The following is a 23971-nucleotide window of genomic DNA, read 5'->3' on the forward strand; positions in this document are numbered from 1 at the left end:
CACTGCACCTGGTTTAAAAGAGTAATTTTTTTTAGTTGTCAATGGACCTTTATTTTATTTATTTATAGGGCTGGGGATATATTCAATTGGTATGCATAACATCCTGGGTTTAATCCCCAGCACCACCCCCCATAAGACATTTATTTATATGCAGTGCTGAGAACCGAACCTAGTGCCTCACGCACTCTATAGACAAGTGCTCGGCCATTGTGCTACAACCCCAGTACCAAAGTATTCTTTTTTTTTTTCTTTCATATTTTTTTTAGTTATTGATGGACCTTTATTTTATTCATTTATTTATATGTGGTGCTGAGAATCGATGTTCATAGCAGCACAATTCACAATATCTAGACTGTGGAACCAACCCAGATGCCCTTCAATAGATGAATGGATAAAAAAAAATGTGGCATTTGTACATAATGGTGTATTACGCAGCACTAAAAAATGACAAAATCATGGAATTTGCAGGGAAATGGATGGCATTAGAGCAGATTATGCTAAGTGAAGCTAGCCAATTCCTAAAAAACAAATGCCAAATGTCTTCTTTGATATAATGAGAGCAACTAAGAACAAAGCAGGGAGGAAGAGCAAGAGGAAAAGATTAACATTAAACAGAGACATGAGGTGGGAGGGAAAGGGAGAGAAAAGGGAAATTGCCTGGAAATGGAAGGAGATCCTCATTGTTATACAAAGTTACATATAAGAGGTTGTGAGGGGAAAGGGAAAAGAAAAAACAAGGGAGAGAATTAAATTACAGCAGATGGGATAGAGAGAGAAGATGAGAGGGGAGGGGAGGGGGATAGTAGAGGATAGGAAAGGTAGCAGAATACAACAGTTACTAATATGGCATTATGTAAAAATGTGGATGTGTAACCGATGTGATTCTGCAATCTGTATACGGGGTAAAAATGGGAGTTCATAACCCACTTGAATCTAAAGTATGAAAGATGATATGTCAAGAGCTATGTAATGTTTTGAACAACCAATAAAAAAAATAAAAAAAAATTTTTTTAGTTATTGATGAACCTTTATTTTATTCATTTATTTATATGTGGTGCTGAGAATCGAACCCAGTGCCTCACACATGCTAGGCAAGTGCTCTACCTCTGAGCCACAACCCCAGCCAGCAAAGTATTCTTAACAGTAGATGAGACAAGATTATTTGGTCTAAATTATGCCCTGCTCTTGAATTTATACATTGAGGTCTCAACCTACAACCTGATTATAGACAGACACAGGCTTTTAAGAAGCTAGTTAGGGCTGGGGCTGTGGCTCAGCGGTAGAGCACTTGCCTCATACGTGTGAGGCACTGGGTTTGATCCTCAGCATCACATAAAAATAAATAAACAAAATAAAGGTATTTTTCCACCTACAACTTAAAAAAAAAAAAAAAGCAGCAGCAGCTAGTTAAAGGCTGGGTGCAGTGGCAAATGCCTATAATCCCAGAGGCTCAGGAGGAGGCAGGAGGATTGAGACTTCAAAGCCAGCCTCGGCAAAAGCGAGATGCTAAACAACTCAGCGAGACCCTGTCTCTAAATAAAATAAAAAACAGGGCTGGGGATGTGGCTCAGTGGTCAAGTGCCCCTGGGTTCAATCCTTAGTACCCCCCCAAAAAAAGAAAGAAAAGAAAAGGCTAGGTCAGACTAAACGAGGTAATCAGAGAGACCTTATAAGAACAAGAAGAGACATCAGTGACCTTCCTCTTTCTGCACACACAAAGAAAGAAGGCCATGTGGTAACCCAGCAAGACATTGGCCATCTGTAAGCTAGAGGGAGAAGACGCATCAGAAACCAACACTAGTGACAACCTTGGATTTCCAGACTCCAGAACTGTGAAAAGCTAAACTCGTGTTGTTTAAGCCTCGGAGCCTGATGTACGTTGCTCTGGCGTCCATCTCCAGTGAGGGTCAGAATGCAAGTCAAACTGGTGAGAATGGGTAAGACGCAGCCACATGACAGGAATCAAATGGATAGCTTTTTAAAAAGTTTTATTTCAAGAACTTTGTTTTTTTTTTTTTTTGACTGGTATTCCAAAAAAAGGTGGGTCAAAGTACAAAAAAAAAAAAGTCAGTTGAATAACAGTGTAGGTTTAGAAATCACAGCGGCAGAAGCAATGTACAGACAGCACAGATAAAACAGTCCAGTGTATGCAGTTCTGTTCAGTTTCTTTGCTTATTTTAAGTGTTTCTTTCCCCTCCTGTACAAAATACATCAAAGCATGCCATGAGATCAGAAAAAGAAAAGAGTCTAACAAATGGTTACGTGGACCGGACTCTGTACCAGAGGAGATAATGTTTCTTCCCCGCCCCCGCCCCCGCCTCCTCTCTCCTTGCTCTGCTTTAGGTTAGGTTATTCTGGAGACAGTTCACCTCCAAGTCGGCCTGGTCACCTTTGCCACCCTCAAGTTTGGGTGACATGGAGTTCTGGATGTTAAACGACTCCTCCTCTTTCAGGCAGGACTTCAGAACTTCCTGGATTTTGTGGGGAGCACTAGGATCATCCTGGAGGAGGGAAAAAAATTGGGAAGGGGAAAGAGACAGTGGGCAGAGCAATCAATAATTACCTTGGGTTTTCTAACCGGCTAAGGAAGCAGAGCTTCAAAACCTGTATACGTATAAAGGAGAAAAGCTCTAAGTCTTGAATAAACCGAATAATAAACTGAAGTAACTGACCAGCAACTACTTTTTAGGAAAGTCACCCTTATAAGCTTATAAGCAATGGCCAGATGTAGATAAAGAGTTGACGGTAATCAAAGACCTGTAATTGGGGCCAGTCATGAATTCTCTTGGACACAGACTGGGGGGAAACAACCCCCTTAATTTGGCTCAGACACCTTTAAAGTCTCACACAAGGAGCTCTGTTCCCATCAGCGTCTTGGTCAGGGAACACAAGGGTGGTGGGGGGGACACATGGGACTGTACTCAGATGCACACTCCCCAGACATGCAGACATGTTGTCCCCTGACTACAGGCCAAAGACCCGTGAGCCTCTTGCAGTCAGAACTGTACTGCTGAGGATGTTAACTGAAAAGATGCTTCTTCAACCCGACCCCCCCGAGTCTGGCTGCCCCAGGGGCCTGCCACATTCTGCCCCAGATGTTACTTAAGTTGTGGATCCCCCACCTATTTCTGAGGTGCACCTCTGCCTTCATGCCACCCACAAGTGCCACTTGAAGCCCCAGGACAAGCTCCTGAACCTGACCTGAATTTGCCAGTGAAAGGGTTCCAGGAGAGCCCAGTAGCATCCAGTCCTCCAGGTCTATAATTCTGGGCCCTCAGAGGATTTCTGCGGTAGGATCTGCCTTACTCTTTTCCTTGAGGACCCCCAGAAGGGATCACATCTAGAGTGATTCTGTGGGCCTCAAGTTTTTTGTCTGGTACCCTAAAGAGTCATTGTAAAGTACACGGAACTCAGCTCATCAGAGAGGTGGATTCACGAATGGCATGAAGGGTGGAGAATATTCCATCTCACCAGTTAGTTAATACTATTCTTTTTTTCCCCCCCTTAGGACCATTCTTGTTTTAACCACTTTCAAAAATCAAGACAATTGTCATGCTTAATGGCCAGGCATTCTCCATCGGGGGAACTCTAGTCCATTCCACTCACCGGCTGCACTGGGTTAGGGTAGTGATGGGCTGGGAAAAGTCTGGCTTTTCATGGTGCTACGCACACAGAACACTGTGGGTATGAAAAGCTCTGCCACCTGCCCACTGCCACAGACTTGCTGGCTGCTTTTCAGAGGTCTAGACTGAACACAAATTTAACAGAGTTTTAAAGACTCTGGACATGATTTATAGATAACAGGGGACACACGTTCCCCATACCAATGAGACAAGAGGAAACGGACTTCGTAGAGTCCTGAGGCAGACTTGAGGCACAGCAACTGTACACAGCACACACAGGCACCTGGCATTGTCGATCACTGTTTGGAGAGAATAAAAAGAAAATGCAGGGGCTGGGCACAGTGGTGCATGCCTGGAATCAAAGTGACATGGAGGCTGATGCAGGAGGATTACAAGTTCAGCCTCAGCAACTTAGCAAGACCCTATCTCAAAATAAAATATAAGCGAGGCATGGTGATATATGCCTGTAATCCCAACAGTTCAGGAGGCTGAGGCAGGAGGATTGTCAGTTCAAAGCCAGCCTCAGAAACAGGGAAGCATTAAGCAACTCAGTGAGACCCTGTCTCTAAATAAAATACAAAATAGGCTGGGGATGTGGCTCAGTGGTTGAATGCCCCTGAGTTTAAAAAATAAAAAATAAAATGGGTTGGGTATGTAGCTCAGTAGTAGAGTGTTCCTGGGTTCAATCCCTAGTACCAGAAAACCAAATAAAACAATAACATTAAAAAAAGACCCTAACAACTGCAGGACAAAAACCCATATACGCTGAGATAGAAAGATTTCTAAGCAATACAGAAGCATGGTCTATGTGTGTATATATTTTGGTTATATTATTTTGTGTGTGTGTGTGTGTGTGTGTGTGTGTGTGTGGGCTTTGTGCATGCTAAGCACATGTGCTACTGCTAAGCTATACCCCCAGCCCAGCCCATGTGTATGTTTTAGGGAGAGGGAAGAGGGCTGAGGTGGACCTGTATTTCTTATTTTGTGTGCTTCTGTTCTATTTGGGGAAGATGCTGGACGTGGAAGCTTCAGAGTTGAGCCCTTAAAGATCATGGGCAGGATGGATTTTGAATCACACCAAAGCTTGGGAAAAGACAGTAAGGGTCTATGCTCATTTTTCCTCTTCTAAGGATGCAAACTACTTTCATGTTTTTCCAGAAACCTCCCCACATTCTTTCTATGTCACATGCTTTTTGGGCACATAGGGCACAGGAATTTCTCAAAATGTGAAGAAAAGTACATCAACTGACTCTTTATAGAGCTGTGATGTCACAAAGAAGGGGCCCCCATTCAAGTTGTCCCATCCAGGACCAATGGGATTTGGAAAGATGAAAAAATTGCCTTCTGTGCGGAGATGGGAGATGCAGATCCTAAAAGTAAGAAACAGAGGTACCCAAATAAGACTCTCGGGCAAGCCAAGTGCCTTCCACAAAAAGAAGAGGCGAGGGAGTGTCTGCAACATGTCTTGTTGTTCTAGCCAGAGTATTTCCTCCAGAATTGTTCTGCTTTTTATTTTTATCTTCCTGTATTGGGGTCTGAATCCAGGAATGCTTTACCATTGAGCTACATACATTCCCAGCCCCTCTTAAAAAATTTAAATTTTGAGACAGGGTCTCACTCAGTTGCTGAGGCTGGCCTCGAACTTGCAATTCTCCTGCCTCAGCCTTCTGAGCAGCTGGGATTACAGGAGTGCACCACTGTGTCCTATTTCCTGTAAAGCCTAAGGTTGCCAAACTCTGTAGCAGCAGATCCATCAGCCTTTGGTATGGCAGATGTATCTAGTCACAGGGGAGCAGGATAGATATCTGACATAAATCCTGGAAACCACAGAGGACCCTTGCTCCCAGTGTTCCATCTCAGCCATATGGGTACCCTGCAGCCCAGGGGTAATACCCATTTAGGCCTGGACCCCATGTGCAAACCTCTGTCAGAGGGGGTGGGCAGCCAGTGCTTTACTATACACATGCAAAAGCAGAGTCTGGAAAGGAAAAAAAATGTAACTATGAAAAAACAGCACTTCTGGGTACCACAAAGTCCTAGGAATAAAACAAACTCCTGGAAGCTCTGTCAGGTCTCAGGAGGACCACTTTATCTACCATATTCCCTCGATAGCACCGCCGTGAGGAGCAACAGGGCAGCTCAGCCTGGGCAGTCTGCCAGAGGATTTCAGGTGACTTCATTCACATGGTGCACCTGGAGCAGGTCCAGCTTGCAGCGCTCCCTCCAGCCTCCTGATGTCCCCTCCCCAGGATGGCTGCTCAGCCACACAAAAGACTGTGGCCCACACTTACAGCAGAGGAGCAGTAGCGGGTGGGAAGCCATTGAAACCGAAATCAGTATGGACCCTGCCACACAAGACCCAAAACAACAGATTTTTTTCTTAATAATAAAAAAATTTTTTTTGTACCAGGGTTGAACCCAGGGCGACCTAACCACTGAGCAACATCCCCAACCATTTTTTATTTTGAGACAGGGTCTTGCTAAGTTACTGAGACTGGCTTTGAACTTGCAATCCTCCTGCCTCAGCCTCCCAAGCTGCTGGGATTAAAGGCATGTGACACCATGCTTGGCTAATTATATGGGTTTTTTGAGTGTCACTGGGGTAGGAAAATGACCCACTCAATTTACTTTATTTAGAAATAACCCCTCTAGTAAGAGACATAGAATGCTCAAAAATTTTAGGCTCCTCAATACCAAAAAGGAATTTGAGGATGAAGGGAGAGGCTGGGGAAGGCTGACCAGCAGGCCAGACTCTGGGCCCTTGCCTCTCCTGGCACAGTGCAGAGGTGGACAGTGTGATGGCCGTGGCAACAAGCAGGGTTGCATTTCACAGTGGAGTGGCATTTTTTTCTTTCCCTTTTGCTAGGAATGGAACCCAGAGCCTTGCTTGTGGGAGATGTGTTCTACCACTGAGCTTCACCCCCAGCTCCAGCACACCCATCCTAACCGGCCACGTCCACAAGACCTTGACTATGACCAAGTTTGGTCTGTAGGCTAGGTGGGGAGAGTGAGAGAGCACTCCTGCTGCACGGACAACCACCCCCTCACAATCAGTGCTTTACAGAGTGGAAAAGATGCTGATGGGGCTGGGGCTGGGGCTCAGTGGTAGCGTGCTCACCTAGCACGCATGAGGCACTGGGTTCGATCCTTAGCACCACAAAAAACAAAATAAAGTGTCTGCCTAAAACTAAAGATACATAAATAAATAAATGTTAAAAAAAAAAAGAACGAAAAGATGCTGCTGCTGGCACAAGCTGGGAGAAGGACATCAGATCCAAGAAGAGCCAAGGGGATCACTAGAGCCTGGTTCCACCCTTTCCCTGAGGGACGGCCATCATGTTGTACCAGCTGACCCCATGACCTGCTCTCAGGCAGAGTCCACTGTGGCTGCCTACCTTTGCTCTGGTCTTCAAGATTGCCAGTCTGATTGCTCGGGGTAGGCAGAAATGTTCATGTAAAGATGCCCCACCTTCCACATGGCTGTTTCAGCCACGAACAGGAAGCCCTTGCACTGGCTTATGCAACTACGTCCCCCAACAGGACCCATCTCCTTCCTGTCTTTTGTGAAGACATGGCAAAGGTGTCCATGTTCATAGTGCCAGAAACACATGGGTCAGAACCTTTCCTAGGAAACCTTGCCTTCTGCCTGGCAGGAGCAACCGCCATGGACAGGAATGCCCTGACTGGGCATATTTGCTGTCCCATGTGTATAGGATGGCAGATCCGGCAGTGGAACCAAGAGAGCAGGTGGTGGGCTGTTGTCACCAGTGGTCAATAAGTGTGGGTTGAATGCACAGCACTGCAAGGGGCTGGATAAGGTGGGAGGGATTGGCCTGATGAGTGAGACTCTGACCTGCCCTCAAGGTGCCCACATTCTTATGTTGTTATCCATCTTAAAGCTTTAAGACATCCTGTTTCCTTGGTTATTATTTATATCTTGAACTTGTTAATATTTTGGTGAAATCACCTGTTTTCTATCCTTGGCATCAAAGACATCGGGGAAAAAAATGATCCTCTCACTTCCTACTTAAATCAATGACTTACTCTCCCTCTGTCAGGCCATTTTCTTTACTGTGACGAAGGCTGCATTTACTATTATTCTCTCCTTTCCCTTCTGGGGCTACAGTTTCCCCGTCTACAAAAAGATGACTGTGTTGATTTGTGTGGTTCACATGTCAAGAGCTCTAGAGTCACATGTTGCTAGTGGCTGTTGCAGTAGTGGACAGTGCAGACGGAGGACTCTCCTGTCTCACTGGAAGCCCCACTGGATGGCACTGCTCTAGACTGTCAAGGTCCTGATGAGCTCTGATACCCCATTACTTCAAAGAACTTCTTCATAATTTCCATTAAACTCTACTGTCTTAGTCAGAAGAGTTTCAGTTTAGCTCCCTGACTGGTGTTATAATAATGCATTTACCTTAAAGTACAGAGCTACATTAAGTGCAGATTTCCTGGACTTGGATATAACATAATTATGTTATATATAATTATGGGGGCTTCTATGGTTTCTATTTGACTTTCAAAATTCTCTGACAGTATCCAGTGTTTTTTGTTTTCATTTTTAGTTGTAGTTGGACACAATACCTTTATTTATTATTTTTTAATATATTTTTAGTCGTAGATGGACACAATATATTTATTTATTTTTAACCCAGTGCCTCACGTGTGCAAGGCAGGGCTCTACCTCTGAGCCACAACCCCAGCCCACACAATACCTTTATTTATTTATTTGTTTGTTTGTTTATTTATTTATTTTTATGTGGTGTTGAGGATCAAACCCAGGGCGCCTCACACACGCTAGATAAGTGCTCTACTGCTGAGTCACAACCCCAGCCAACCCAGCATTTACATATATATATATATATATATATATATATATATATATATATATATATATGGCCTGGGCTGGGGGCTGAGGCATGCATAAGGGTAGATGTGAAGAAGACAAGTTACCTGACAGATAACGTTATCATAGTGAGCCAAGGCACGGGCATGGGGGGAGGAGATACAGGGAGTGTCGCAAAATTTCCTTACATTTGGGTGAGAGCCCTCAGCAATGGTGGAGAGGGAGAAGTTATCGTTGTGGAGCTCAGATGGGGTCCGGAATTTGCTGGTAGGAAAGAAGAGAGACAGGAAAACATAAGTGAAATGATCATGGCAAAATGTAACAATAGAAGTTAATATTTCAGCCTCATGGGTCAAATACTACATTTTGTGAAATACCAAGAGTTGGAATAAGATGCCTCGCTATTTGATACACCATAAGAAAAAACTTCTGCCACTTAAACCATGATCCATATTTTGTTATCACCTTGTGTGGGTTTTTTTTTTTTTTTTTTTTTTTTTTTTTTGTGTGTGTGGTGCTAAGGATTGAACCCGGGGCCTTGTGCACGCCAGGCAAGCACTCTACCAACTGAGCTACATCCCCAGCCCACCTTGGGTTTTTTAAACATAATTGCAGTTGCTTGTTTGGACTTTGGATACAGAACTGACAACGATATGAACAGCTATGACCATGTTTGTGCATGCCAAGCAATTACAACTACATCAAAACTACCATCTGGGTAACAGTGATTGCAAGATGCCAGCAATTGTAAGATACAATCCAATTTCAGACATGTTAATATGTGAGAAAAAAATATGCATCTTAGAATCAATCAATCACAGTAGGATCTTCAGTGCTCTGAGCACATGTAGCATCATCAGGGTAGTAACTGGGCTCAGGAAAGAAATAAAGTATGCAGAGAAATGAGGGAGCAGCCCCTGCAAAACACAAAGTCAGGAAGGCAAACCTGACTCTGCTCTAGCTCTTGCTTCTCCTCTTCTCTGGAAGTTGCTCCTTTCTGCCCCCTATCATCATCAGCAGCTGCCCAGATTTAGATGGTCCTATCCCCTCCACCTCACATACCCACCCCTTTGGTGTAGGCATGAGAAGCCAAGGGTCCTGGCTTGTCTGTGTGGAGTGATCACGTGCCCAGATTACACACCCCCCCCCCCCCCCCCCCCCCCGCCTCAATGCACAGGCACAATGGAGAGGCCCTTCCGGCCCCATGGCAGTTAACTGAAATGCCGCAGGGCTGCCAGCATCTGCACATTGCATGCGTCCACCCGCACAGGAGCAACAGATGGTGTTTTGTCCTTTTTTCAGGACCCAGGGAAGTCCTTCAGTCACATTCTCTGGAGGGTGTCTCAGGTCAGAGGGATTAATGGGGTGACAAGTTGAAAGGCAATCAGGGCCAGTTTTGCATCAACTGTCTCTTAGGTTCCAAAGAAGCTGAGCTTCGGTTTCCTCCTTTTGACTCCTGTGACACTTTAGAAAGGTTTTTATTTTACTTTGTGATAAGAATAATTCCCTCATGGTGCATAAGGTCACATCTGAAAGTTCAAGACCTAGCGTAATGGTAAATGTGTGTTGACATTCACATGCACACACAGGTGCTGCTCTGCTGAGAGCTAAGCAGCCAGCCATTCTGCATCCCCATGTGGGTGTAGCAGAGAAAGTTAACTGTGGACCCCCTCCTCAGTCACAAAATTCTACTCCGGAAAGGTAAAGAGAATTTCCTTAAACACTTCTGTCTGGACCAGGGATTGACCAGTTCTTAAAAAGCAATGCAAGCCAGGCACAGTGGCACACACCTGTAATCTCAGTGAATTGGGAAGCTGAGGCAGCTGGATTTCAAATTCAAGGTCAGCCTTGGTAACTCAGCAAGACCCTATCTCAAAATAAGAAATAAAAAAAGCCAGGGGTGTGGCTCTGTGGTAAAGCGCCCTTAGCTTCAATCCCCAGTGTGTGTGTGGGGGGATTCAGGAAGGGTGAGAGGTGGGAAGCAATATATTGTGGTGCTAAAGCCTCTCTCTTCAGCATCCTCTGAGAGGGAGATGGTAGTGAGTGACAGCAGATTTGAGGGGGGTGAAATCACTCCACACTAATTTGTGGGCAAAATCCTCACACTGGCTACTGGTTGTCAAAGACCAGGGAAGCAGATGCTATCTGGCAGGGTGGGCAGACCAAGTACAGCAACTTGCTTGGGGGCTAGGGTTGGGACATGCTCTATCCTGGCCACCTCTTCCTTAAGCACTCTCTGTCCTGAATAAGGGTGCTGGGAATGTTGCCAGGTAGTCACCTGGGGGCTTCACCTCTGCTGCAATACCAGCACATTCTGTGTGTGAATGGATAAGCCTGGGCAACTCTTCAGCATGAACAAAACTGCTAGGGATGCAGAATAGGTGTCAGAAACCCCTGTGACAACATCCTTGGATCGGGGTTAGGCATTTCCCACCAAGAGGCTGGGTGGCACAGACTCACTTGGTCCTCCTCAGCTTGGTATTCTCCGTCTTGAGCAGATAGAGCTTCTTGGCAAAAAAGACGGTCATCATGAAGAGCAGGAGCAGCACAAGGGCTGCAGAGCCTACGGCCACGCACATCACCTGGAAATCAGTGATGATGGACTCACAGCGCATTCCCTTGTGCCAGATGTAGTCCTGGGTGTTGCACCTGCAGCAGTGACAGCGAGACCACGACTGAGGGCAGCTGCAGCCGCAGCCAGGGTCTGGGCCTGACCTCACCACTCATCTCAATAGCCTGTTCCTAGGACCACCTGGTGTTACTCAAAGCAAGTATTCTCCCCTCTCTTTACAAGTCTTCAGTGAAATGGATCAGGCTGCTCTGAGGGCCATGATATAAATTAGGTAACAAAGGCATAGAGAAACTGAGTGAATGGCTCTAAGTTACATGACTGTTACATGATTATAACTCAGTGAAGACAATCACAGGATTCTCTCAGACCTCTGCTTGACCTGGCTTTGGGTGAAAGACAGATGAGACACAAGATGAATAAGAGCTATCGTTACAAAGTACTAGGCCCTTCCCCGAACATGAAAAACCTATCTTGTTGTTCGCATTTTATCTAGTTCACGTGGTTAACCAGACACCGAAAATTAAGAAACTGACAGACAAGGACAGACACAAGGATGGATGCATATTTTTCCTCCTACCCCTTCAGTATCCAAACTTCTGCCCCTAGTCCTTTCCAATACTATGAGAACTATCATGTAAGCATAGTGAGAATCAACCTTCTGGGTGGGTTTTAGTCCTTTTGTTGAGTGACTTTCTCCTGCCCTTGGGGACATTCCCAGGCTCCAACTCTTCCAATGACATTGCTGTTTCCATGGGAACCAGGCTGCTTCAAAGAGGAAAGATGTGGAAGGATATAGAGGCAGGCAAAGGAGGGAGGACATGAACCTCAGGGTGAATGACAGACAAGAAAGGGGCCCAGAAATGGGGAAATTATGCATCAGAGAATTGGCTAGTCTACATCCAGAATAGGCTGGGAAGAAATGGCTAACAAGCAATTCTTCTTTGTTTTCCAACTGAACCTCTGCTATCATAGGGGAACTATCTGTTTGAGGTTGCCAGGGAATACAGACCCTCTAAGTGGGGCCCTCTAACCCCGTGTTCTAGAGAAGTCCAGCCACAGCGCTCATCGTTTCTCTGCAGTGGGTCAGGGTGACAGAGACAAAGGCACGCTGCAGTCTGCAACTAAAGGCTCAGCAGTCTCCTGTGAGTGGAATGCAAAAGCAGTTTTCTAGCTGTGGGCCAGGCTGGGTGTGCACAGCCCGAGTAGGAGTTGGGCAGGGAGGCCCCAGTGTGACCCTGGAGTGAAAGCTAAGCAAGGATTGCTGAAGAGGGCATGTGGGGAAGCCGTTTTAAGGCAGACTGGTGGATCCCTGGTCAGCAGAGCCAGGTAGCTTAGTAAGGAGACAATCTTACTCCTCTACTCAGGAATTCCCTGAGAGTTCCAGGGGGTTCTGGGAACTTTTACAGATCTCCAGAGGCAGCAAGGCCTTCAAATTTCATACTCTGATGGGGAGCTCATTTTAAGGGTGAAACACCAAGTCTCCCAGAGGATAATGGATGACTTTGCAAAGATGACTTTCCACAGCTCCCAGGCTGAAATCATCATTATAGTTCCCCAAAATAAAGTTTGAAGCACAAAACCACGGGGTTTCCCCATATTTCTGGTAGCCCTTAACCAGCTGGCAAAGCCTTACCACCTCCTCCTAATTTCTAAACCACAGCACCTCCTATTGACAATGGATGGACAACTCCAACCAGAACTTTGTGGTCACATCATGTGTGAGTGACCCTAGCGTTGTAACTATTTATGACAAAGAACTTTAATAGAAAGGAACTGAAACTCTTTGAGCACTCACCAGTGTTATTCTCCAATCATAACATTAGCCCTTAAGAAACCTGACTCTTCACATACCTCTACAAAGAACAAGAAAAAGAAGCATCGAGAATGACACTTACCAAAGAGACTCTGATAACAGAAATGTTCCTCCTAAGATCAAAGGAAACTAGCCTCAGAGGACAATGAACACTCTATTCCACTTCTTCTAGGACCTGTAAAGAACCACCCAAATCATCCCTGACTCATGATCCTTCCAGAATAAGACAGGGAGTTCTCCAGCAGGTAAATACCTCCCATTAGGGCAGTTCCCAAGAGTGAGGTGATTGGGGTAATTACTGAAGAGAGGGGGATGGTGCTTGTAGACAATGTCCTCAGGGATATTCTAAACTAAATCTTTGAAGGTGTCATGAATGTGGTAACTTAAGGGAGACAAGTATCAACCAAGGCAAAGAAAAAGAGTTGCTATCCAAAGTCAAAAACCGCCAGACTCTCAGTTTGATTTCACCTGTGTGAGTGGCTGCTCTTTGGGTCTGCTCATGCCCATCTATGAGACTGGGCCCTCCTGCTATTCACTGGGTTTGGACAGAGCTGTCTCAGCTGTCTTTACTCTGGAGCAGATTAATAGGCCAGCCCTCCTTGGCTATACTAATGGCCAACACTCTCCAACAAAAATCTCGGCAAAAGGCTCTTTCCAAAATCCTTTCAGAAGTCCTTCACTTGCCTTCATAATTGAGTAGTATGGGTCAGGCAGAGAACTTTTAAAATCCTATTTCTGAGGAACCTCTCCTGGTGATGAGACCACAGGAAATACATTTTAATAAGTTATTCTGTAGAAGAAATGTGAGTGGATCTTTATTGACCAGGGAATCCTGTGAATGTACAACTCTTGGAAGTTGTGCCCCCCACACTCCGCTTTTGCTGGGTCTGCCCCACCTATACTCTTTTATAGTTCTCATTGCCTACCTACCATTCACTTACCTGCAGAAGGCCCCTATGTTCTCCACCAGGTAGCACTGGCCGCCATTGTGACAGTAACTTGGGAAGAGGTCACACACTGACCTGCAGGAGCCATTGTGCCGCACAAAGCCACTACGGCACTCAGTGCCATTTTCATTTGAGGCCAGGTCCCGGTTTGGCTCTCCTGGGCGTGGCCTGAGGGCGATGCTGCTTCCAGGGATCATCCCCAGAGTATGCTGTGGAGGAACAGCATGCCACCGACTGGTAGGCTGGCCTGTCCCAGGCCCCACACCAGGCTTATCAGTGGGCACCAAAAGGTCATTTTCATCTTCTAGGTCTCCTCCTCCCACTGCATCCTTGTCCTCGTCGTCATCCTCCTCTTCCTCTAGGTCATCATAGAAGGATGTGGTAGGGTAGAAATCAGACTCATCAAAGGGGGTGAAGTCATCGTACAAGTCAAGGAGGCTCCAGGAAGGGGTCTCTCCTTCAGTATCAGGGTGGTTCTCTGAGGTTCCTGGTGACCCTGGGAAGCTCCCTATGTCTGCACCACGACCCTGACTGTCCAATCCTTCAAAGTAGTCAATGTCAATTATATCTGAGGCTGGTTGGGACTCTGGTGTGCCTTGAAGTGGGTCAGTGGGCTCTGGCCCTTGAGGTGTGCTGCCTCCTAGATTCAGCCAAACCTCCAAGGGACTCTCCTTGGGGAGTTCAGGGCCTGGGCTCTGCTTGTCAAGAGCAGTGGGGGAGGGAGGCCCATTGGCTTCAGTAGCCTCAGAGGTGGCGGGGGGCACTGTCGACTGCCCAAGGGCTCCATCAGGAGCCTGGAGAGTAGCTGGAAGGGCCTGGGCATCACCACTACCGGCCTCTGCGGTCACTCCGCCTAGGCCTGGGCCGTCGACTTCTAGCCAGGCGGTGCCAGTCACTGCAGCTGATGCCTCTAGTGCCTCCTCTGGTCCGACCCCGGGGCCCACAGAGGCCAGCTCTCTGCCAGGGGCCGTCCACGAGGTCTCGCTTTCATCAGTCCCAGGCAGGCCCGCCTCCTCCCGCGTGTCATTAGCGTGCGGTTCCCACGACAGTACACTCCTCATTAGCTCCTCAGCCTCAACCGCACTTCCCGCCTCACGTGCTACGGGCAGAGAGCGAAATGCTGCTTCAGGATGGCACATGGAGCCTAAAACCAGTCGCCTGCCAAGCTCGCTACCCTAGACCAGGGTCCCCTGGGGCAACGTCTGCGTTCCCAGGGCCACACCCACCTCGAGTCCCGCCCCGAGTGCACCTCCTGAGCTAGGAAAATACACTGTCCCTATTTCCCAGACCACCCATACTTGGGTGGTCCTGAAGCCTCAACCTTGAGAGAACGAGGCAGAGACAGCCACCTCCAGGACCCACCTCAAAGAATCTCTCATGCCCCTCCCCACCTCCAGGCCCCACCCCGTCTCAAGGCTCCGCCCTCCCCAGACCCCGCCCCGAGGTCTTACCCAGGCCCCGCCCCCACCGCAGCGCCCCCTGCCAGCCCACCCCGCGGCCTGCGATCCCGGATCTGGGTGGTCCCCACTCGTCTGCCTCCTGGAGACCCCCACAGCCTCCTACGTTCCTTTCCCCACCCCAGGTCCCAGGCCAGGCGGCGCCCCGCCCCCTGCCACAGCTCACGGACTCCACCTGTACCCGAAATCAGCTGGAGGCCGGGGTGGGGCGCGAAGGCCCCTGGGGGCCTGGCCTCAGTCGGTACCTACCAGGCACGGCCCCGGTGGAGAGGACCAGCGTGGCCCCCAGAAGCAGCAGCAGCAGCAGCGGCGGCGGCCCCCGACCCGGGCCCCCGCGCCCAGCTCGGCCCATGGCGCGGCGCCCCGGCCGCTGTAGCGGTCCGCCCGCCTGGCTGCACCCTTGGCTCGCCCGGCCTCTGCGCCTCCCGCCGGTGCCGCGGCTACCTCAGCCCACGGTGGGCAGCGCGAGCAGCCGCATGCCGCCGTCCGCCGCCGTCCGGGCCGCCGCGCCCCCCGCCTCCCGCGCAGCCGCCGCGCGCCCCGCCCCCGGCCTCCCGCTGCACGCAGCGCTGACACCGCCCCCCAGCCGCCCGCGGGGTACGCGGAGCGCGGGGCAGGCGCAGAGCGCCGCGCGTGGCGCGAGCCGACAGGTGCAAGCGCGTGAGAACCGCGAGTGGCTGCCTCCCGCCTCCTAGTTAAGAGCCCGCAAAGGCCCTGGCCCCGGAGGACCCACCCGCCACGCGGCGAGCAGGAGGCGGGGACGTCGCGCGCCCAGATACCGCAAACTGGGAACGCAGCTCGGAAGGGCCGCAAGAGCAGGAGCCCCAGTCCGGGTGTGGAAACGAGCCGGCCCGGGAAGCACGGAGCCTCTTGGGTTCCTGTGCCAACCCCGTGTTCTGGGTAGCAAGGTGCTCCGGGAAGCCTCGGGTTCTCCTCGAGGGCGGTTGCGGACGTTGGCAGAGCCTGGCAAGGGACGAATCCGACGGCCCAGGCTCTAAGCGGATCAGACCTAATCCGACCGCAGCCAAAGCTATCAACCCAGATCCCCTCCCAGCTAGGCCTGCCGAACGCGTCACAGGGGCAAGGGGTGAGACCCTCTAGGGCTGCTGCTACTTCAATTTCCCTCTATCCCCCTTGGAGCAGCCTGGGGAGCGGCCTTTGCTTCCGGTACTCTGGAAGCATCATTCCCCGGGTGTCCTGGGCCACCAAAGCTCAAGTGCCCGGGTGGACTAAAGAGGCTGATATCTCTGACCAGGTGCACATGGACATGGGGCCGAGCGTTACTCTGAGGGTCCCCTAGACTGCTCACAATGTTTCCCAGGACTATTGATTTATGGACCCCTGTTTTGTGGGGAGACGGAGCCGTGGTATATCCTTGTAGCCATTAACCTCTTGATATGTTAAGTAAAATTAAGATGTTCTGGGTCTCAGCCCAAAGAGATGGCAACGCTGGTATTTGTCGTGCTCTCATTCCTGTCATAGGAGACCAAATAAGTGACCCTGATGTGTCATGTGTTTCCTGATGAGACTACCTTGGTTCAGTCTCAGTTTCTCCAATAAGAAATTCTGTGGCTTGTTTGCCCAGCCTGGTGTCCCTCCCCTTCATGCCTGACAAGTTTCTTACCCCAGAGAAGGTCAGTTCGGATCACCCTACTCTGTGAGGCCACCTCTGCTTGGCTCAGACAGTTGATTTATGCCCTGATCAGTGTTAGGCAAGGAGGCCTACTCTGTAGAAGGCATCAGTGAAGATAAAGCAACCTCACCCCCAATCATGAGTCTGAAGCTCCCTGTAAAAGGGGCTGACTTCCTGGCTCTTTCCATGGCTTCATGTTGCCTCCAAATTCAGTAAAATATGTTTGAAATGCAACATTTTCTAAGCAGATCCAGTAAGGCTCCATACTTGCCTTTTGGCCAGAGACAACAACATACCCTTATTATTTTTTGCAATACTGGGGACTAAACCCAGAAGTGCTCTACCACTGAACTACATTACCAGCCCTTTATTTTGAGATAGGGTCTTGCTTAGTTGTTGTGGCTGGCCTTGAACTTGTGATCATCCTGTCTCAGACTCTGAAGTGTCTGTGATTACCAGGGTGTCACTGCACCTGGTTTGTAACCTTTATCTCCAGCCCCATCTCTGCTTCCTTTGTCACGTTGTATGCTTCAATGTCTCTGTGTTCCTTTGCCTGTATTTGGTGGTAGCAGAGTGGATGTTAGTGGCTGTGCCTACCTTCTCCTTTTATTGAGGCCTGTCTGTGTAGGAAGAAGGCCTTAGGAATGGGTACCTATTAAATACATTCTTTCAAGTTTTTTGACTTAGCAAAACATGATACAAAATGTGAAATGTGTCCTTCCTCAGATATCTCCTCCCCTTCTCTGAAGACATATTCCATACCACTTTTCATTTGGGATTTTTTTTCCCCTTCCAGTGCTGGGGATTTAACTTAGGGCCTTGTGTATGTGAAACAGACACTCGGCCATTGAACTATACCTTCCCTCAACATCAATTATTGCCATTCTGTTTCATTCTGAAGTTCTCTAGCAGATGTCACCAGCTGTTTCAGAACTGAGCACAGCATGCTTGGTTGGATGACACCCATGAAATGGATGGGAAAAGTTCCTCTAGGTAGTAGTGTGTGATAGGTAAGAGTAATTTGGCATCAGATCTGTGACTTTGGGAGATCGGTAACCTGAGTCTCATATGTCAAAATATTTGGCAATCATAGAGTGTCAAATCAATGTCATATTTTTTCCTGGAGACAAGGGATGAGTTAGGCATATAAGCTGTAGGAAGTGGTGAATGAGAGAAACTGACCTATTTATAGCTCAACACTCACATATCCTTCCGCTTAAGTCTCTTACATTGGGTGTCAGGGATTTTGTGGCAATGGCTTCTTCAAGCCTCTGTTTTCTACTGGGGTTGGCAGGCTGCCTCCAGAGCAAGGCTGGTACAAGGACCATTGCCATAGAGGGAGCAGTTTGATCTGGATAGAAAGCAGCACAGTTCTTGGTTTTAAATCTTCAGTATTAATCACTAACACATTGAGACTTTAGTTTTCTGAATGCTCTAATGGGAATCAGGACAGAGAGGTAGGGCATCAGTGGAAGCCCTGTCTCCTCCCCTCCCCAAGTTCCTTTCACCTGGACACTTAATATTGATTTTTTAAAAATTAGTTGTCGACAGACCTTTTTTATTTATATGCAGTGCCTCACACATACTAGGCGAGTGCTCTGCCACTGAGCCACAAACCCATCCCCGACACTATGATTTTTTTTTAGAATTTTAATATTTTTATTTTTATTTTTTTAAAGAGAGTGACAGTGAGAGAGAGAGAATTTTTTAATATTTATTTTTTAGTTCTCGGCGGACACAACATCTTTGTTTGTATGTGATGCTGAGGATTGAACCCGGGCCCCACACATGCCAGGCGAGCGAGCTATCGCTTGAGCCACATCCCCAGCCCAACACTATGATTCTTTTTTTTTTTTTTTTAAAGAGAGAGTGAGAGAGGGGAGAGAGAGAGAGAGAGAGAGAATTTTTTTTTAATATTTATTTTTTAGTTCTCGGCGGACACAACATCTTTGTTGGTATGTGGTGCTGAGGATCGAACCCGGGCCGCACGCACGCCAGGCGAGCGCGCTACCGCTGAGCCACATCTCCAGCCCAACACTATGATTCTTAACAGGGAACAATATAACCCATGTTATAGACTGCAGGAAAAATCTGATTGTTTTTGGTGATGGGCTACTGGGAATAGATCTATTTATGCCATTCCCAGGAAGAAGGGAAGGGCTAAGTGGTCTGGGGTCTGAGTCCTTTGTGTTGACTATAACATCCTCATGCAGGGAACTCTGAATTCTCGGCTGAGCAAAATACTCTCAGAAAAGGAAGGTACAACCTGGTCACCTTATTGAGGCAATACCAGATTTGAAAGGTCTCCTGAATTTCTAACCCTAATCCCAAAGCCAAGCCAGTTGTGAGACAACCACATAAGGGAAGCCAACACAGATAGCCTCAGATGTGGAGTGACTAGATTGTCTGCAGAACAGACCTGCTGCCTCAGCAGGTGACCTAAGCTCTTCTCAGGGATCCTGCAGCACTGCAGAAATGAGCTCAGGATGCCACAATCCAGATGGCCGTAGGAACCTGCCGGTGGCAGGCTAAACAAGCCACAGAAACTAGCCTGTGCAAAAGGACTATGGCCCCACCACCCCACCTGTTTTGAAGGCACATTAGATTGCCACAGAACTAGAGTGGAATCCTCTTTCCTTTGCCATTTGTATGTAGGTGGCAGTCAATGTACAGCAGTACTAAGAAATAACTATTTTGCTGAGGCCTGCAAAAGTTGTACTCTAAAGGTAGGTATGGTATTTGCCTCAAAGGGAAGGGTTGCTGCTTAAAATGAGTCACCTGGTTGCTCTTCATTGAGTTAGAAGAGCAGGGAAAGGCCTCTTCAGATAGTAGTAGTAAAGATAGCTCCAATTCTGCAAGGCAGCCCAGGGTAGGGAGAGGGACCCGATAAGGACCTCTTGAGTCCTGGAGTCCCCATAAGAATCAAAGTAGGACAAGGTGATTCCAGAGGGATCTATGGTTGGTTCTGGAAACTGTTTGCATTGATCCATTGAATTTTCTTCTTCCCTATGGTCACTCTTCATATATAGCAATCTTAGCTCTGTCCCAAGTTCAGGCTCAAAAGTACTCCCTAATTACTGGAGTGGTGGCATGCCTAAAAATGAGCCACAGGTAACAGTTTAAGTGGAACAGTCTACAAGGAGGTCCAACATTGAGGGACCTGGGCTTGGAGGAGGGTAGGACTTTCTCCATAGATATACTTTTGTATCCTATTCTGAAAGAGGACCTCCTTAAGTGAAGATCATTCACTGATAGGGATTGAGAAGCCCCATCAAACATGAACAGAATATGCTCTAAAGAATTGTAGAGAACAGGGGGTTTTATGATAAAGATGGAGAGTTCTCATGAGCTGATATAATGAATCCAGGCAAATGGGTGCCCTGATTATTCAGGTGGAGATTTTACTGGAAGGAATGAAGGTCTATCTCTTAGGGTACCATATCCAGCATGAGATAAATCACAGTTCAGATCTTTCACATTATCTCCCAGATGTTCAGAGGAAACTATTGATTATGCCGTTTCATTTTCCTCATGAAAATTTGGCACTATGTAAAGTGCTAGTACTTGTTATTAACTATGGTCTGGCATCCCCCACCCCACCAGAATATAAGTGGACGGGATAGCATGGGCCTTGCCTACCTTACTCACAACTAAGACTTCACTGTTTGCAAGTTCCCATAGCTGGCACTTAGTAGGTACTTAAATGTTTACTGGATGAAAGGTCTCACAGAGGGAACTGTAGAGATCCTGTTCAAGCACATAGCTTTCTTAACCAGTATCATTCTCAAAGATGATACCCTGACCAGCATCAGCATCCCCTGGAAACACAAGGCTCCAGAACTCATCAGTGGCTGAGAGCAGGATCCATCAGATTGTCTGTGAAGATGATCCTGATCCACACTTATTCTCTTGAGTTGGGTGTTCACTTCATGGCAGACAGAATCCTCTTCTTTTGGATCCATACCATTTTATTTATTTATTTATTTTTTTTGGGGTGGGGGATCAGGCATTGAACTCAAGGGCACTCAACCACTGAGTTACAGCCCTATTTTGTATTTTATTTAGAGATAGGGTCTCACCGAGTTGCTTAGTGTCTCACTTTTGCCGAGGCTGGCTTTGAACTAGCAACCTTCCTGTCTCAGCCTCAGGAGCTGCTGGAATTTTATAGGCATGAGCCACCATGCTTGGATTCATAGCATCTTGAAAACTAGGCACTTTTTTTTTTCTGTCCTCAAGGCCTGCCTCCAGTGTGGGGCTGTCTAATCTGTACATTCTCTACCTCACTAAGCAAGATAATTCCTCCCCTAGAGGCACCAGGATGCAACCCTTTCTAGACAATTTCCACTTGTCTTTTTTCACTTTGTCCAAGGGCAAGGCACAATCAACTGCATGCTCCTGAAGCATCATGAAGGTGGTCAGTCAAAGAAGTGACCCGGAGTCATAGAATTTAACTGCAAACCAAGACCAGGTGGGCTGAATCTTTAGGTTCTTCTTGGATACATGATGAACTTGGTGTATGAATGCAGAAAATGGGACTAGAATCCAGAAATGGTATTTCATTTATTCATTTCTTCCAATCTCTCAAAACTCCTTCCTCTCATTTTTCCAAAATAATAACACAGTGAGAAACATGTTTATACAAAACCACATATTACCCCCCCTCCCCAAAAAACAAACAAACAAAAAAACCTGGGTGGCTGTAATACAGGAATGAAACCAGATAAAAACATGAAAAGAAAGTCATCACTTATACTGAAACATAACAGTGTTGAATTCAGGTACTTTGAAAATTATCGGCATAGTAAAAATATTTCCACCTGGATCTTTTAAATTTGAAGTGATCACATTAGAGACCTGAGGTTACAAGGGACCACAGTATGAACCAGAACTACACTTTCTAGGACTCCAGGTTCGGAAAAGGTAAGTATTTGGAATGAGTTTCCTTTGGGAAAACTGGAGGGAAGTAGGGAAAACCCTGGCCATTATCAAAAGGCACTGGGATCTTTCTGGAGGCTAATACGTTGCAAGTAAACTCCAGTTGGAACAAGCTCATTTCCATTTCCATGCCAAATATCTAGAACAAACACATTAAAGGAACAAGGTCTCCTTGGTTCTACTATTCCAGTACTCTGATGGTGACCAGGACCACCTGGATAGAGGCAAACCTGAGGGTTTGAAAGGCAAATCTCAACTGTGGTTTTATTTTTTTGCTTTCTGATATTAAGGGGAAAAGTTCTATGGTGTTTTTATAAACACCTCCCTACACCTCTTATATGTAAAGCTTTAGAAAATACATAGAAAAAGATGTTCTAATTTGCATTCTAAATAATGAAACTGCCACTTGAGAACATAAAGTGAAGAAGCCAGGCGCTTTGGAAACCAAGATCTGCCAAAACACCCTTTTGCTACTCATGAAAGAAGGGAGGGAAGAAGGACAAGAAGACAAAACAAAGACTCTCAAGTCACTCATCAGCAGGGGTAGATATGGGCTCAAATTAAGGCATTTTTGTGGCTCTTCCTCTGGAATGGCAACCCACCCTCCCAGCCCAAGCACCCCAAACCTTAAAGCATGATGCTCTGGAGCCAAGTGAGGTCCTTGGTACCCTCAGTACCTCCTTGACAACCCTGTGACAGATGGAATGTGAAATCTCAGAAAGGGAAGGGAGAAGGTACGTGAGGCTGAAGATCTGTTTCCACTCTTCTAATCCTATCCCGAACCTTAAGTACCGCTTCATGAAATTCCACTCACCCTGGCTACTGCAAGAGGTAGTTTGGGGACTTGGACCCCCAGACATCCTAACCAAGTTCCATAAGCTACAATGTTTAGCATTACCTACTCCCCCCCCCCCTTAAAGGGCTTTTTAAAGAGAAAAAAAGAATGCATACAAAACAATGAATAGTAGGCTAGGCTCATGGGGAGGCCATTGCTCTAGACTCCTTAAACTTTCCTGGGTAGCCTAGGGAACTAAAGAATGCCTCCCCAAATTCCAACCCTAAAAGCTCACACTGTCCTCAGAAAAAAATATCCACCCCTCAATTCAGCAAATCATCTGCATAGAAAACCAGAACCATTGAGTCTGGGGAAGGAGTGGATTTGTTCTATATTTGTGCTGTCCTCTACCACATACTGGTTAAAATAGCTATGTTCTGCCAGGCAAGGTGGAGGCCCTCATAAGAGAATAAAATCAATGGGGTATCCCCCGCCTCTTCCTATCTCTCTTAATTTTGGTGCATGTTTATATGGCAAAAGTCTCAGGAAACTTTACCAGCAGCACCACTCTTAGCTCAGATAAGCAGAAATAAGGTCACTTATAATGCCTTAAGGTGTGTCCCCTGTGGCTATCTCCTTCTGCCCATCACCATTTTTTGGTTCCTATTAACTTAGGATGCTCTCCTTTAAAACAACCATAACCAGGGAGAAAAAGATAATAATTATAGAGGATTATCCATTGAAGCATAAGACAAAAAAAAAAAAAAACCAACAAAAAAAACAAAACAAAAAACCCAACCCCCGCCCACAAAAAAACAAAACCCAACAACAACAACAACAAAACAAAACAAAAAAAACCCCAACAACAACAAACAAATAAAACCCCACTACAGGAGAGCAAAAATGATAAAGACATAGAATACTACTGTTGACAGGACCTGCAGATCAACAGACAACACCTCCCACACCAAGACAGGGGAGGTATGGGTTATTTTTAAGATGATCAGGGCACACTGTCACCACAGGCTTCCCCTTGAGTGTCAGCTGAGGACCTGACACAAGAGGTAACAGCGCTTGGAGAGGGATGGCAAGAGGAGTGGGGACGTGGGACACATGCTTGGGGCTGCGAGAAGAAAACTCCTGAAAAAAAAAAAAAAAAAAAAAAAAAAAAAAAAAAACCCAAGGAAGCCGAGGAACACAAGTCTTGTCATCCCCACTCCAGCTTGTGGTGGGCGTAGAGGTTTCCTATCTTCCAGGCTAAGGAGTGGCCGAGGCTGGTGGGCCTGGAGCAGGAGGTGGAGGAATCCCATCTGCAGGTGGTGGTGGCTGCTGCTGTGGCGGAGGGGGATCTGCAAACACATCCAATGGTA

At 47.1% G+C, this 23971-nt stretch overlaps 2 protein-coding genes across 5 annotated transcripts in view; both read right to left on the reverse strand.

Annotated features, from left to right (window-relative positions):
• Positions 1-2339: 2339 nt before the first annotated feature.
• Positions 2340-15610, reverse strand: Cspg5 (chondroitin sulfate proteoglycan 5). Of its 3 annotated transcripts, none has more exons than XM_026390036.2 (5): positions 15508-15610; positions 13796-14900; positions 10930-11118; positions 8658-8733; positions 2340-2501 (listed from the first exon to the last, which is right to left on the reverse strand). In XM_026390036.2, the coding sequence occupies exons 1-5, from the start codon at positions 15608-15610 to the stop codon at positions 2340-2342; spliced, it is 1635 nt and encodes a 544-aa protein (XP_026245821.2). The 3 variants fall into 3 exon arrangements, with proteins under 3 accessions (XP_026245821.2, XP_026245820.2, XP_026245822.2); XM_026390035.2 differs by having other exon boundaries at positions 8577-8733; XM_026390037.2 differs by lacking the exon at positions 8658-8733 and having other exon boundaries at positions 2462-2501.
• A 5857-nt stretch (positions 15611-21467) lies between these two features.
• Positions 21468-23971, reverse strand: part of Smarcc1 (SWI/SNF related BAF chromatin remodeling complex subunit C1) — a 152551-nt gene continuing 150047 nt past the window's right edge. For both annotated transcript variants that reach the window (XM_026389836.2, XM_026389835.2), the window contains exon 28: positions 21468-23950. In XM_026389836.2, coding sequence (XP_026245621.1) covers positions 23859-23950 — 92 coding nt within the window. In that variant the 3' untranslated portion in view covers positions 21468-23858. The remainder of the gene's footprint in view (positions 23951-23971) is intronic.

Source organism: Urocitellus parryii, chromosome 3, assembly GCF_045843805.1.
Source record: "Urocitellus parryii isolate mUroPar1 chromosome 3, mUroPar1.hap1, whole genome shotgun sequence".
Taxonomy (NCBI): domain Eukaryota; kingdom Metazoa; phylum Chordata; class Mammalia; order Rodentia; family Sciuridae; genus Urocitellus; species Urocitellus parryii.

Bases quoted from the DNA above. Each gene is read 5' to 3' on its own strand.
- Cspg5 (XM_026390035.2), bottom strand. From the start codon at position 15,610: ATGGGCCGAGCTGGGCGCGGGGGCCCGGGTCGGGGGCCGCCGCCGCTG. The intron at 14,901-15,507 runs GTAGGTACCGAC...CTCTGCCCGTAG, and splicing joins CTCCACCGGGGCCGTGCCTG to CACGTGAGGCGGGAAGTGCG. The intron at 2,502-8,576 runs GTAACTTGTCTT...TCCCTCCTCCAG, and splicing joins ATGATAACGTTATCTGTCAG to GATGATCCTAGTGCTCCCCA.